Source organism: Camponotus floridanus, unplaced genomic scaffold, assembly GCF_003227725.1.
Source record: "Camponotus floridanus strain SB8 unplaced genomic scaffold, Cflo_v7.5 scaffold44, whole genome shotgun sequence".
Taxonomy (NCBI): Eukaryota; Metazoa; Arthropoda; class Insecta; order Hymenoptera; family Formicidae; genus Camponotus; species Camponotus floridanus.
Genome location: NW_020229592.1, coordinates 443,464 through 458,220, shown reverse-complemented (window position 1 = coordinate 458,220; position 14,757 = coordinate 443,464). Strand labels below are relative to the sequence as shown.

At 31.0% G+C, this 14,757-nt stretch overlaps 1 protein-coding gene across 6 annotated transcripts in view; it reads left to right on the top strand.

The window, feature by feature from the left end:
• The window catches only part of LOC105248646 (glutamate receptor ionotropic, kainate 2), a 252,433-nt gene that overhangs the window by 103,611 nt on the left and 134,065 nt on the right, over positions 1-14,757 (top strand). For all 6 annotated transcript variants that reach the window (XM_025411848.1, XM_025411845.1, XM_025411846.1 and 3 more), the window contains exons 2-3: positions 7,527-7,749; positions 12,531-12,686. In XM_025411848.1, the coding sequence (XP_025267633.1) occupies positions 7,671-7,749; positions 12,531-12,686 (235 nt within the window). In that variant the 5' untranslated portion in view covers positions 7,527-7,670. The remainder of the gene's footprint in view (positions 1-7,526; positions 7,750-12,530; positions 12,687-14,757) is intronic.

Sequence of the window (14,757 nt, the reverse complement as noted above, 5' to 3'; positions counted from 1 at the left end):
CATTAAATTTTTCTATATTCTTTTCACTTCGATTTGTTAAAAGTTTTCACATGCAATATATCAATATATTTCATGTACTCAACATGCAACATGCATTCCATGTATCTAACGTAGTACCACTTGTGCCATCCATCATTTATGCAATATCACAGTCCCATTGTCAGATCTTGAAGATCGAATGATATTTTTCCTCACAATAACTCCAAACATTGTCCTTTTCTTTGCAAATCCTTGGGACCCTCCTCTCAATTCCGCTTCGGAGAGCATCGTGTATCATTCCGCATTCTTTTCTTCGTCGTTCAGGCGGATCGCAGAAAGGAAACGAGCTCTTCTCGGGGGGAAAGAGAGATACATAGTGTAATCGCGAGAGACTCGCGAATGGAAGACGTTACGAATGTTTTTCGATGGCATGGTTGCTACGACCTCGCCATGAATATCTGCTCCGAAAGAAAGTACTTATGCGCGCTTTACTGCGCGCGAAGCGACGCGCGCTCCGTTCTTATGCAAAATCCATTTGGGAATAGAGTAGGAGAGAAAGACGCCGTGAAACGTTAAACAAAAGGAGGGACTCAAAAGCGAATCCGAAAATAAAACTGAAAATCTTGCAGTCGCGACGCGGCAATTTCGACAATGTAACGAGGATTCATTCGCGTATAAAATGTCGCAGCAGCAATATCGAAGATATGAAAAAAATCAAGAGACGAGAGAACATATGAATTATATTATATAATATTATTCGCCCGAATGTCATTATGTTGACGTAAAAAGAACAAATATATTAATAAACAAATGAAAATTACATCTGAATTAAAAAAAATTTGCTTCATTTCAAAAATTTAACTTAAAAAACGATGAAAAATAGCTTATTATGAGTACTTCTTTATAACGTGAAAATCATTAAAGCAAAAGTATTTAATAACGCAAAATCTTTCTATCATTCATTATATTTATACATTTTTTCTTATGCTTATTTTTTTATATATTTTTTATATTTTTATATTTTTTATATTTATTTTTTTATATTTACTACGTTTAATGACTTTAAAATGAAAAGTATTTCATATATTTTATACATGATATAGTTTTAAAGATCGTGGAATATCTCTAATTTTATAACTTTCAATTTAGTATTCAAGAGAAGGCGAATGACTTATGATCGCTATCATAATTCATTTTGCAACACACATTGCGGTGCTTATTAAACTTCCCCGTACTTCTTACCAAATGGTCGTAATAAGTTTCTTGCTTGTACCTAAGTTTCATACTTTGCCCAATTTTTCACTAAAATTGATGACTGCGCCATTTTGGCGTCGCGCCAGATGACAGGTCGATCACGCGCGGTACCGAGAGACAAAGGTGCCTCGATATATTTGCAATCTCGCATTTTAAGCGTATCCCCGATTTCAGTTACATCGGAAACCGCGGGAAGAACGTCCGGCAGGATGTCGTTACCGCCAAGGGAAGTGTCGTCGTAAGATGATCGCGACACTGGGCTGAGATAGATCATCTGATCGCGCAGAGAGGGAAAACGAGGCGCGAGATGAATGATCCGTGTTCCATAAAAATTTCACGCCCACGCGATCCTGCGGGACGGACTCTGGCGGAAGCAGCTTAGCGCACAAAGGCAAAGCGTTCATTAAAATTCAACGCGCATCTCCGAACGGCGCCAATGTCGGCTCTTCGCCTAGAGCGCTCGTTGTTCCTTCTCTCACCCTCATTTACCGCATCCTTGAATATATAGAGACTAAATCATGACTACATCTATAATCGCGGACGAGGGGGGGGGTCTTCAGGCATCACGTTTAACGATGTACTTTAAAAGCAGGAATAGATCTTTTAAACAATCTGAGATCATTGTTTTCGGTGACAAAATGACATTTAAATAATTTTCTGCAGAAAAGTGATTTAATCCACTTGCAAAACAGAAACTTAATCTTAGAGTTGAAAAAATAAAATTTAATTGAAAATTCTTTCAACCTCTCTTTTTTTAAAGAAGATTAGATTTCTGCTACAATAAAGAGCCTTCAATTTTACATTGATATAAAAATTCCTTATATTATTATATATTTTTTTGAGATATTTAGTTAGTAAAAATATCATCTGCAAATCAAGAGACACTCTGTTTATCTTACTTTATTATCTTATGATCAGACACTCACATATTACCTTCCCGCATTTGACTTTTAATAGTCCATGAAATTTATATTTTCACATATATGGAGCCCTATCTCTTGATTTTTTATTATCTCGTGTTATATAGAAAAAAAAATGTTAATTTTCCTTGTCTAACGATCTGAGAAATTTTTTTTTTTTAGAAGAGTCAATATTACTTACTTTATGATGCCCTAAGGTAGAATATTTTCTTTTTTTTACAATCTTTTCTGATGGGGAGGAAAGAATATAAAATGATACGATACTTACTTTTCAGGATGATATTGGGAAACCGCGATAAGATTGAAGATAATCGAATTCGATAATGAAAGAACGATGATTTATATAATATTGTTATGAATAAAAATGCTATGTGCATCGATAATATCTAATTATAAAATTGCCAAACTATAAACAATTCTTTCGTATATGTGTTAGTTTATCATATAATTATTGCTACTTTCAGCTAGTGATTGTAATTTTAATCAAATTGTAATTAATCAAAGTATATAATTTTTAATAAAATATATTGTGATTGCGTGTTTCAGAAATTACATTAATATTAACATTTATTTTTAAAATCATAATGTAAATTTCTTGTATTTTGATATAAATTTGATATATATTGGTAATTTGAAAGTTTATATAGCTCGAATCTCAATCTAAAAAGATTCTTAATATTTTTTTCCAACATAATGTAATCCTCTTCTTTCTATTTAGAAAGTTTTTATAATAAAAAGATAATAAAAATGTAATTAGTATAAAAGAGAGAAAGCTCGCGTTTTGCAGATTTTGTGTCACATTATTTTCTATTGCCTTTTTCATATTTTCCTCAGTATATTCTACAGTATAATTTTAATATTTTATAAATAACGCGAGCAAATTCCGGTCCAGTTTTCAACTTGAAATTATAGAGCTTTGATCCCTTTATGTTTAACATATTGAATATTTAAAAAATTATATAAAAAATTTTAAAAATTATATACATATTGAATATTTGAAAAATATATCGGTTTAATATCGAAAATTAAAATACGCGTAACCAGCCATTTATATAATCCAATTTTACTTTGTCCTGTTACAACTGCGCGATACAAATTGCGTAGAAATTGCATGCCGTGGAAAAAAAGAACGAATAGGATTCGAGTTTCGCGGCACATCTGCGGAAGCGCGCTATATTTGCGAGTTCGCCAATATATCGGAAATTCGTGGAGCCATGTTGATGCGAGATCCGCACTCGAATCGAATAACATCACTCCCGGAAGGAAGCCAATGACTGCAACCTGATAAGTTATGCGAAAAGAGAATCAGCTATCGATGCATGTGTTAACTGCCGTGTCTATGCGTTACTCGTTTGGCAATATTCGCTCCGCTCCGAAAGGTCTCACGGGCGTAGACCGGAAACGACGGGGCGTTTTGTGAAGTGGTGCGCCGGTTTTCCCGGTTAACTACCCCGACTCGGTAATTCTAGGAACAGTGCACGGCGGATGGGTAAATAGGTAAATGGTGCACTGCACGCTGCGAGTGTGTATAACGTTGCACTGTAATGCCAGTCTTTGCTGTTCTATTAAATTAATTCGTATTACCGACAACGAGAACCAGTGTGAGATTTTGGATAATCTCTCGAGAAACATAATATAGAAACAAATAATAAAGAGTAAATATTCTCCCGAGGGATATAAACATTCGGAAAAATTAATATTACCTCATTCATCGCGTGTATTATATATATTACAATAATATTAATCTAACAATATAGATTTAGGAAGTATTTTTTGTTAATTCTATTGTATTCAACTTTGTCACAAACGTAATTATTTAAATCCATATTGTTCTAATTATTTTAAATATATTTAATCATGTATTAATTTAATATACATATTATTAAATATAATTAATTGAATGTAATTTATTATTTAATGTTAAACTTCATTAAAAGTTAAAATTTGAGAAAAATTGCTATGGGATTATATTACAACAAATGTCCTTTTATACAATAACTTCTTAAATAATTATATCTCTAGATGCTATGCGAATTTAATGATTGTCGTTCATTTACCATCGAAATTGAAGCTATAAATCGCATTTGCCAGCCTTTCAGCTTACCGCATAGGTTAAATTACTGCATAGCGTTATATTGCTTCTACAACGTATAATATAATTTAAGATAGTTATAATTGATTGCGCGTACGCTATCGTAGAGATGATCCGATAATAGTAGCATGACTGCGTAATTTCGGATATAACCGAAACGTAATGTATAGCGGTATCAAATACAAAACATTCGGCAAACTGATATAAATGTAATTACACACTATACTTACGCAACTACAATGTTTACATAATTTGGAATATTCCGCGCTCTTTTTATGAGAATTATGTCACTAAAGAATTTAAGATATTCGTAAAATATCAAACGCTCGATAAAATATTGAAATGTTTAATCGCTCGAGTTGATGTATTTTAAAATCGCGACTCGATTGACTGAAACACGAAATGATGATAAAGGCGAAAGTATCGCGATGCAGTTTATCTGCGTACCATGCGTTGCTGAATCATGCGTCCTCGATTGACACGATCTCTCTGACAATATACTTATAAACAATTCAACGCGATTTCATGAATAACGTATGCGCCGAGCAAAAAGCTCGGGGAAAACAAACGGAAAAATAAACGCGATCCATCCTCGCGCGCGCGACAACTCCCCATAATGAAAGAGCGGATTTTCCAAAGGCGAATAAGGGATTTACGCCGCTTACGGAATCTGCATTGCAGGATTAACAAATATTTTTCTAGAACACATGGCACTGTTCTATATGCTGGTTCGGTGCAACGCGGCGCAGCGCTATGTATTTTCACTGTATTCCTGCCTACATTTACCAACCTTGCGCATTCTGACTCACATCAGCGCTCTCGCGAAGCTCGTATATTGTACACGCATGGCCATTGTAACTACACGTTCGCGGCACGCATTACGAAAAAAAAAGCCCTCTAACTCTCGGTTTGAAAAACGCGCGCGATCCTCCACCTTTTTTCTCTCGCTCGTTCTCCCCGTTTCCGTCAGTGTCTTTGCTTAACCGACTATCCGTGTTGAAGCTGTAATTATCGTATTTTTAATTTTAATCGTCGTAATATTACTTTGTAAACGTGAGAAGCGCGGCGAATCACATGCTTCGTTATTTGTAAAAAGTTCGTTGAAGAATCAACGAACATAGATGATTAACTGAATAGAGATTTTCATTTGGAAAATCAAAATCTACTTTCATACATCATGTTTCAACAAAAAATTTATAATTTATAATTTTTTTTAGAATTTGAAGACTCAATTTATACTTTAATAATTAATATTAGGTGGAAAAAAAATTAAATATTTTAAATATATGTAAGAATTTATTCTCCTTTTTCTCGAATCGAAAACTAAATCGTATAAATCAAAAAATGCTTGGGGCAGTTATGAAAAATATTATGTTAAAATATAACAATCATTCGTGAAAATTTAAATGAGATAACAACTTATACCTAGAAATGTTGTGATTTAAAATTAGCGACCATTCATATGCATTTCTTACGCGATATCCGACCGTATATGTAATATTTACCCTCATAGAGTATCACGGGGCAGCTAACAAGAGCAGGTAACAAAAGGGAGGAACTGGGTGAAGCAAGATGCCTTGGTATTTCGCAGAATATATTTCAGCGTGTAATATGTTTTGGAATTATATTCAGCACGACGTTTCATAATACTACAATACAAACTGCCGGCATATACACTCGTGTGTAACATCTTACAAAACTTATATTTAAAAAGAGACGAATGAGAGACATTTATATCTGTTATAATTATTTTGTCATTATGTCGCGTTGTCCAACCGCAATTATTCGCATGTTGAAATTTTACTATTTACATTTTTAATTAACTTTACCTGCGCGCGCGCACTCTATCACCGATAGAGCATTAAATAGATATGCTCATATACATGTTGCGTAATTTAAAAGAGCTACGCAGCAACTACAAAAAAAAAAAACAGTGACTAACATGCAAAATTTTCATTTTTATGTTCGTAACTTCATTTCCCGTGTCTTATTATGAGCGATTAAATTGTAACATAAACATTAATCTAATGCGAATGTGTTTAAATAACAGTGAACGAAATAATTAATTTATAAAAATGATTATTATGATTACGCGCATTAATAGTTCTTATTTTTCTTTCTATTAAGATATATACATTTAATAAAATAATTATACAATTCTCGAATATATTTTTTTTTCTCTTATAAACTTTTATAAAATCTAATATAATAATTCTTAAATAAGCAATTCAAATGAAAAAAACTTTTATCATATATTTCTTTTTTTTAAATACATTGAAAATATTTGTATATCTACAATTATAATAAAGTCAAATTAGGAGTGTGATAAAGCTGTTCAAAATATCAAAATTCATTATTGTATGCATAATATATGTCGAATGCATTAATATTATGAGGTACATTTGTTATAAATAAAGGATTAATATATTCCGACTCGTTGCTTGAATTATTCGATTAAGTGATTTTTATTATATTTTAAATTTTATTTTTGCGCTCTTTTGATTCATAAAATTGTATTTCGAAAAAATTTAATATTTAAATCAATAAAAAATTTAAAATGCGTTATATTTGAATTCAAACGTTATTAAAGAACTAATTATCTTCGTGAATAACGAAATAATAATTTATGATTTCCTATTTCATTTTAATTCCTATTTCAAATAAATAAATCGTGCAAAATATTTTTTTTAATAAATTGCCTCAATATATTTATACATTAATTATTGAAGTTAATTAATATATTTATACATTAATTATTGAAGTTAATTAATTGCACGCTGATAATTGCTAATTATTAGTAGAAAATATTTATGTTTTTTATACATTTTTGCCATTTGAGAGATAGTGATGCAATGACGCACTAAGAAAGCAGTTTGTGGCGTTTAAAAAAATACATTCTTTTAAATAAATGAATTTTGTGAATACTTAATAAACGATGATTTCAATACATGTATTCAAATACGCACATAGAAGTATGTACATTATTAATTAAATATGATGTCATCTATCCAATTTTGGGTTTAATGCTTCGCAATTTTTTCGTCCTACGATGTATCCTATCACGATGTCGATGATTAGTTTAAAGGTCCATTATCACTTGATCCCGTTCTGCCATTGATTTCCGGTTCTCGTAAAGCGATAATCATAGCCGATTTTGTGTCGGCGATCAATGATGTCGTTCCCGAAACACAATTATCTTATACGAACGTAGATATTCAGGCCGGATACGAAGGCTTGCAGCGTGCATTTTAATGAACTCGCTGTCCAATCTTGTTTTCCAGTGGCGTAAGTTCCCTTGGGAGGAAGAGAGGAAGAGTTCAGAGGGAGGAAAAGGGAGAAAGGAAGGAGAAGGAAAGGCTGCAGGCGACGGCGGTGGTGGCGGCGACGGAGGACGGGGGAGGCGGCGAGGTGAACCGGAACCGGAAATGGCTGCGAGGTGGCTGCTGCTGCTGCTGGCGCTCCTCGCCGCCCACGCCGCGGCTCTTCCTGATTTCATTAGGATAGGTGGGTATCTTTCCCAGCTTCCCCCGGTGTGAAAGCCGTGACCCTTTCGACCGCATTGAATAGCGTCAGTAAAATTATTATCAATGTCCCGCTCGATAATATTTGCGAGGGAGAAGACGGTAGCCCGACTACTTGGTTCCTCGAGCTGATATTGAGAATGAAGCCTCGGGAGCATTATAAACAGATAAGATCTTATTCCTCAAATTAATTCCGAGCGAACTTTACTTGAATGGTATCTTGATCTCAAGCTTAATTATCGAGATAGGTAATCGTAAAGTTAATCTCAAAGTTAAAATTTCTTTTCAAAGAAGGTGCACGCATGAGGGATGATTTTCTCAATCTTGTGTGCTTTACTTTTAAAATTTGTACAAATTGAAGTATACATGAGAAAGAATGCTAATATATTTTTATCATTTATTATTATACGATTTTATTATTATTATAATTTTTCCTTATTATTTATAATCTTTCTTTTTAAAAATGTTAATATAATCTTTTATTGCAATTTAACTGAAAAATTCGATATTTTTATAATGCGATAAAAAAATTGTAACAGATCTCATATAATGTTAGTGTAAAACACATTCGTAACATAATAATAATAAATAATAACAAATAATAAATAATAAATAATAATAACAAATAATAAATTAATTTCAAATTTTGTGTCTTTTATATTTTGTATCTTTTATAATAAAGAATGTTCGAATTTTATATATAATTTATATATAATTTGATATATTTCGAATTTATATAATACTCTCATTTGTATTGTATAATGCGGCAAATAACACAAATCATATCTTTCACAGGGATTTATATGGGGATTTTTTGTATATATCGTTCAACTGTAACGTTATTATTTATCTTTTTACAATTGTAAAATCATAATCGTTTCAAATTATATTTGTAGTTTTATTCAAAATTATGTTCTTGCTAATTATATCACCTTACTTTCGATCTGCTATTATTCTTGCTTCATGCTTTCTTACATATACGCATAGTAATTGCTAACGTTACATTATAATAGCTCCGTGAAAATGTTTCGGTTGCGAAGCACAAATAATTGAAATTAACGACTGTAATGTTGCATTACTAACTGTGCTTTGTTTAATTTGCATTGATGGTGATGCAAATGGAACATTGACAACGAAACATGGACAACGAAACAAGCATTTTATCGATGATAATTACAAAAGTTTTGGCTCTATTGCGCGTCAGAGAGAAAATCAGTTCGATGCCAGCCATGCCAGCCATGCTTGTACTACTGCGTATACAGCGGATATATAATACGAGGTATTTCACAATCAAATGTCGCGAATTAGCTGCCTATGAGTATATTAAAAGCAGTAATGGTTGACTGTAAACAGGACAGCATATTTCTATCCATACAATTCACAAAAAGATTGCAAAATTGAAATTAAAAGTACAACATCCAAAAATTTATTTTATTTGAAAATATATTGCACGATAAAAAAGCGATGACAAAAGAGAGCGATAATTTTATTTATGCATTTTTTACTTTCTTCAAATATTCGTATAAAAAGAATATATTATTCATATTTTCTAATAGTTTAAACAAGGTTTTTATTTTTTTAAATATTATATGTATATATACATGTATAACAATGATAAAAATTGGTAAAATAAGTATAGTTATCATAAATTTTTTTAAATAGATCTACATAAATGAATTAACATTTACATATTAATTACTGAAATAATATAATATCAAAAATGTAAAACTTATATTTAAATTGTAGCATATTTCTTTTTTAATGCAAAATATTATTTTATTCCATTAGAAAAAATGTTTCAAAAGTATAACATTTTAGTTTCGGGCATACAAATGTTCAATTGCTTTGACATAAAAGCTATGCATATTTAAATTTTCATTACAAAAGAGAAAATTATTATAACTACGTGATTATAAAGTGCAGTGATTTTTGTTAAACTGTGTCTTTTTAACAGAAAAAAAATTTATTTATTTAAAGGAACACATACACAAAGCTTTTGTTATATTGTTCGATAAACATGCTATCGTTATCCGAAGGCAATACCAATAGTTATTAAAATCTAATGACAATGTAATACATTACATTACATTGGCTGCTATATCTATATCTCAATATCATTAATTTATGCATCTTTTTCCAAACACAAATATTGTGTTTAATAATACAAGCATTTTATACACATATTTGTATTCGATTTCTGTATTGCATTCTTATCTTTTACAATATGATAAAACAATAGCAATTTGTAGATTTTATACGAAAAATCATGTGAAATTGTTATTACGTTCAACATTACAATCGTCGTTTCTAAAATACGACGTATACAGATACATGCGAGTAACATGAGTTCAGACTACACTTTGAACTTTTATCGAAATGTAAATTCACGTTGCACTTCTGCGAGAGCTGCTTTCTTTTTTAAAATAACGATGCGAGAGGCAAAAGCGGATCAATATTATACGTCAGTGCTCAGGAAGATGCTTGCTGTACTCGCTATGAGTTTTGATGCATTCATTTGTGCTACGTTTGCTTGTTCCATAGCGTATCAATGGCGTGTGTATGGTTAATATCTTTCTGTATCGGAACGCTGAAAGGCAAAAGAATTTATCGGAATAATATGAAAAGAGACGCATCGAGATAAAAGAGACGTCGCTAGAAATTCCTTTAGCTTGCATTAGCTAGATTGAATTTTAAATGGTTCGTATTTTAGTTTTCTAATTTTCTCAGCATTCTCTTTGATACTCAATATCTGCTGCAGCTTTCTTGACGCTCTTTTGCAACATTTCCATTTGTTTTTTCATCGTTACTGTTAATCAAACAATCATAGTTTATTAAAATTCCGTTGGTGAATTAAATAATGAAGAGGAAAAATAGTGCTTGTTTTTTTATATAAAATAGTTTGTAAAGATAAATCTCTTTTAATTTTATGTTGTAAAAATATATATGAACAGATCTCTATCCGTATATAGCGATTTAAATACATAATATATATATATATATATATATATATATATATATATATATATTAAATTTATATCCTTATGTATTTATATAAATTTATGTACATAATTAAAAATATGCAACCAATAATCATTAATGAGCTGATAAAAAGCTGTCTTTTGCTATCCTTATAATTATATATATAGAGAATCTTCCATTTACAGCAATTTATCATTCGCTCATTTTAGATTTAACGTTACTACAAACATGCTTCTCGTCAAACTCAAGATTAAAAACTCGCATGTGGTTGTATATATTTCTCTATTTATTTGCATAAACCAACGATAAACTGGCTTTTTCGAGTGTATAATTAAACCGAGGGATGGAATTCTCGGAATAAACCCTTACGTATTCAGTTGGGATTAATTTACCATTTTTATTTCATCGTGTAATGGTTGCGATGAAAGAGCGACGTATTGCTTCATCAATTTGAGCGAAATAATTTACCAATGGTCAATGAATAAACGAGTTTAATAAATTTGGCTTACAAACAAGGAAATATTTAATTGATATAAGGATCGATTTTTATTACAGAATGTTCGCGACTTTATTCCATTGGCTGGAAATATCGATTTTTCACAATGTGCATTCTCGTACACATGCTTGACATTATTCATAACACGAATTCGACTGATTGATGATAAGTTAATGTTATTACGCGTTTTTAATCGCGTCCTCTAGCATCCCGCAATCTCCCTTCTTTTCTTTTTAATGGAAATTTTATAGAAGATATATTAATTTCATATTTATTCTTACGAATCTGGCATAACAATTTTATAAAATTTATTCTCCCGATGCGAGAGCTACGTGCTTTTTTGTTTCACATTCCAGACTTCACGTCATATTCCTGTGCTATTCAGTTTTTCTTATTTGCGCTATATTTTACTCATTATTGTACGTTACAATGACCGTGGCGAATCGAACAGCTTTACGAAGTGCGCTAAAGTAAATCGATAGCAGCTCACTAACGAGAGACGTAAATCTATCCCGGAAATTCTATAAATCGCGGAGTCAAGCCAGCGCAGCTGCTCGTACAGTTACTTTATGACGTACACGAGATTAAAATCAATTTATGGCGCCAATTTCTCCTAACTGAATGAATTGGAAGGTGCGGAATTTGAGCGGACCACACGAAGAAACTATCAAGAGTACTTATGCGATGCGAGATGATGCAAATGACAGCAGATGGAATGTATAATAATTTACGTCGGCTTTTCCGATAGCATAAAATATATAAAAACTTTGTATTATTTTCAAAAATATACAGATATTTCCTAAATTTTAATCTTTCGTTGTAGTTGAACGCGATATTATGATTTCTACTATTTGTTTCTTTATACGCCTTTTGTTTATACTACTTATATTATTTCCATAATAATATTATAATCTGTTGTCGGAAATATATTTATATTTAAGAATTAAAAAAAATATATTTTTTAAATATAAAAACTATACACTGTAATATCACAACTGTCTAAAACGCATTATTTTATAATACATAAACACACGCACATAAAATACATTGAATAGTAAAGTTACATGGAATATGAATTATGTGGTTTACATCATTTTGTGCAAAGATGTAAATGGATCATACATTTTTATCGTTTGATTATATTGACGGACAGAGGATCAGATAGATGGATGGTTGGATAAAGAAGAGATCTGTGTGTGATGGTGATCACAGACGGAAAATAAGAAGGAGTACGCGCGCATGGCTCTCGTCAAAGTAGCACTCTTTAATATGGATGCGTGATTTCCCAGGTGGGCTGTTTCATCCATCGGACGACAAGCAGGAAGTGGCCTTTCGCTACGCCGCGGAAAAGATCAACGCCAACCGGGACATTCTGCCCAAGTCTAGACTCAGCGCTCAGGTCGAAGTGATACAGCCGCAGGATAGTTTCCATGCTTCGAAACGAGGTGAGTTTCATAATTGAATCGGAAATACTCGGATGATACGAGACTTTGCTATTTTTCGCTCGATACAAACTTCTTATCAAGATTGATTATTTTTTAATATCATCAATTAATGCAATCTAATCTGTGCTAACAATCTTTAACTTCTTGTTTCTTTATTTTACCACATAAACTTGTTAACTAAAATATATAATATATAATATAATATAATATAATAAAATATTAATAATTCAATTTTTTTTAATTTTAAACATTTACGCACATATTGAAAAAGTGGAAAGAATAAAATTTTACTACATACTTTACAATCAAATTTTTCCCAAATTTGATTCGTGAATATTATATATTAAAAAATTCGAGAAATACAAATTTTATAATTAAAATGGTTCTACAACAAGAAGATTTTAATTAAAGAAACAAAAAAATTAATATAAAAGTTCCCGTTCTATCAACAATATTAGAGCATTGGAGAATGAAGAAATAAGAGAAATTAGATAAAATTATTGCAGTTGATGTGGTTTTAACAAAAGTCGAATAGTTAAAGACTTATGTTGCGAGTAAAGGATACCAAGTTGACTGGAAATCGCTTCACGTTAACGTATGCATCGCACGCCAAGTCACACGTAACTGCCTTGAAAGTTCGCACGACTTGCTTGATGCGCGAAATAAACTCCATTTACGCGATTAAGGATTCGAGACGTCGTTGCTGCCGTGAAGCTTCATTCTCGCACGTGGTAGAACCGGGTGCCGCCAGTTGATGCCCGATGTGACGATCCTTCCTAGTTCTCCACTATCAAAGTGTAACTCCCTAACATCCTTATCTCGAAGGCGAAGCCCATTTCCAACGCTAAATTCCGTTACTTGTAGTTTCGGCACATTTAGTGCATCGCGTTAGAGAATCAGGAAGTTTTAACATGCGAAAAATTTCACTTTGCTTGGATAACAAATGATTTATTTCCGCGATGATAGCAATGATGATACTATTCAAGTAATTTATTTATAATTTAAATTTTAATATTATAATTATTGATTATGCTTCGTTGAAGAATCACATTTAAAAAATATTTTTCTAAAAATCGTCATAAACTTTCTCTTATATAGAGATATATAGAGATACATATACATATGTACTATACATATATATTTATATATTAAACTAAGATATACACATATATAAAATCTTACACAGTTATATATAAATTCATTTTTAAATTATAAGAAAAAATGCTACTTCTTATTTTTTACGAGAGTTAAAATTATCAAATGATACAATTATTGTATACACAAAGTGTTCATTTTAAAAATTTCCATCCATTTATTTTACGATAGACTATTTTTGCGAAAAATGCCAAAATCAAGAAAAATTTTGTTTTCAAAGGGGACATTAAATGCAACGAAATTCTTTTATCATCTTCAAAAATCTTAAATGGCAATAGGGGCCAAGTGATATATAATTTTAAATGTCTTTTGATTCTCTGTACAACTCTCTTTCTTTTTTTTATATAAATATTTTTCGAGAAATCGCACTTGGAAGTTTTAAATGTCAAAAATGTTTTACATGCAAAAATACATATTAGAGTAGAATTTATTTATTAGTTATTTATTATAACAAATGTTAAATATTATAACAAATGTTAAAAAAAATATTCTCCTTTGTTTTCTAAACAATAATATAAACGATTCTCAACTTCTGAACAAACATTTTGAAAAGTTTCTATAGAAATAGTTCTGCATTTTTGTGCAATTCTTCGATGCAAATCGTTTAAATTTTATACTGTTATTTCATAAACAATGGATTTTAAGTGCTTCTACAGAAAAAATCTTTTTCAAAAGTTCTTTTAGAATTTGAGAATCGTTTATGTTATTATTATTATTATTAGAATCGTTTATATTATTATTCAGAAAACAATGGAGAACATTTCGACATTTGTTATAATAAATGACAAATAAATAAATTCTACTCCAAATTATATTTTTGCATGTAAAACTTTTTGGACCTAAAACTTTGCACCTAAAACTTCCAAGTGCGATTTCTCGAAAAATATTCACTTAAATAAAAAAGAGAAAGAGAGTT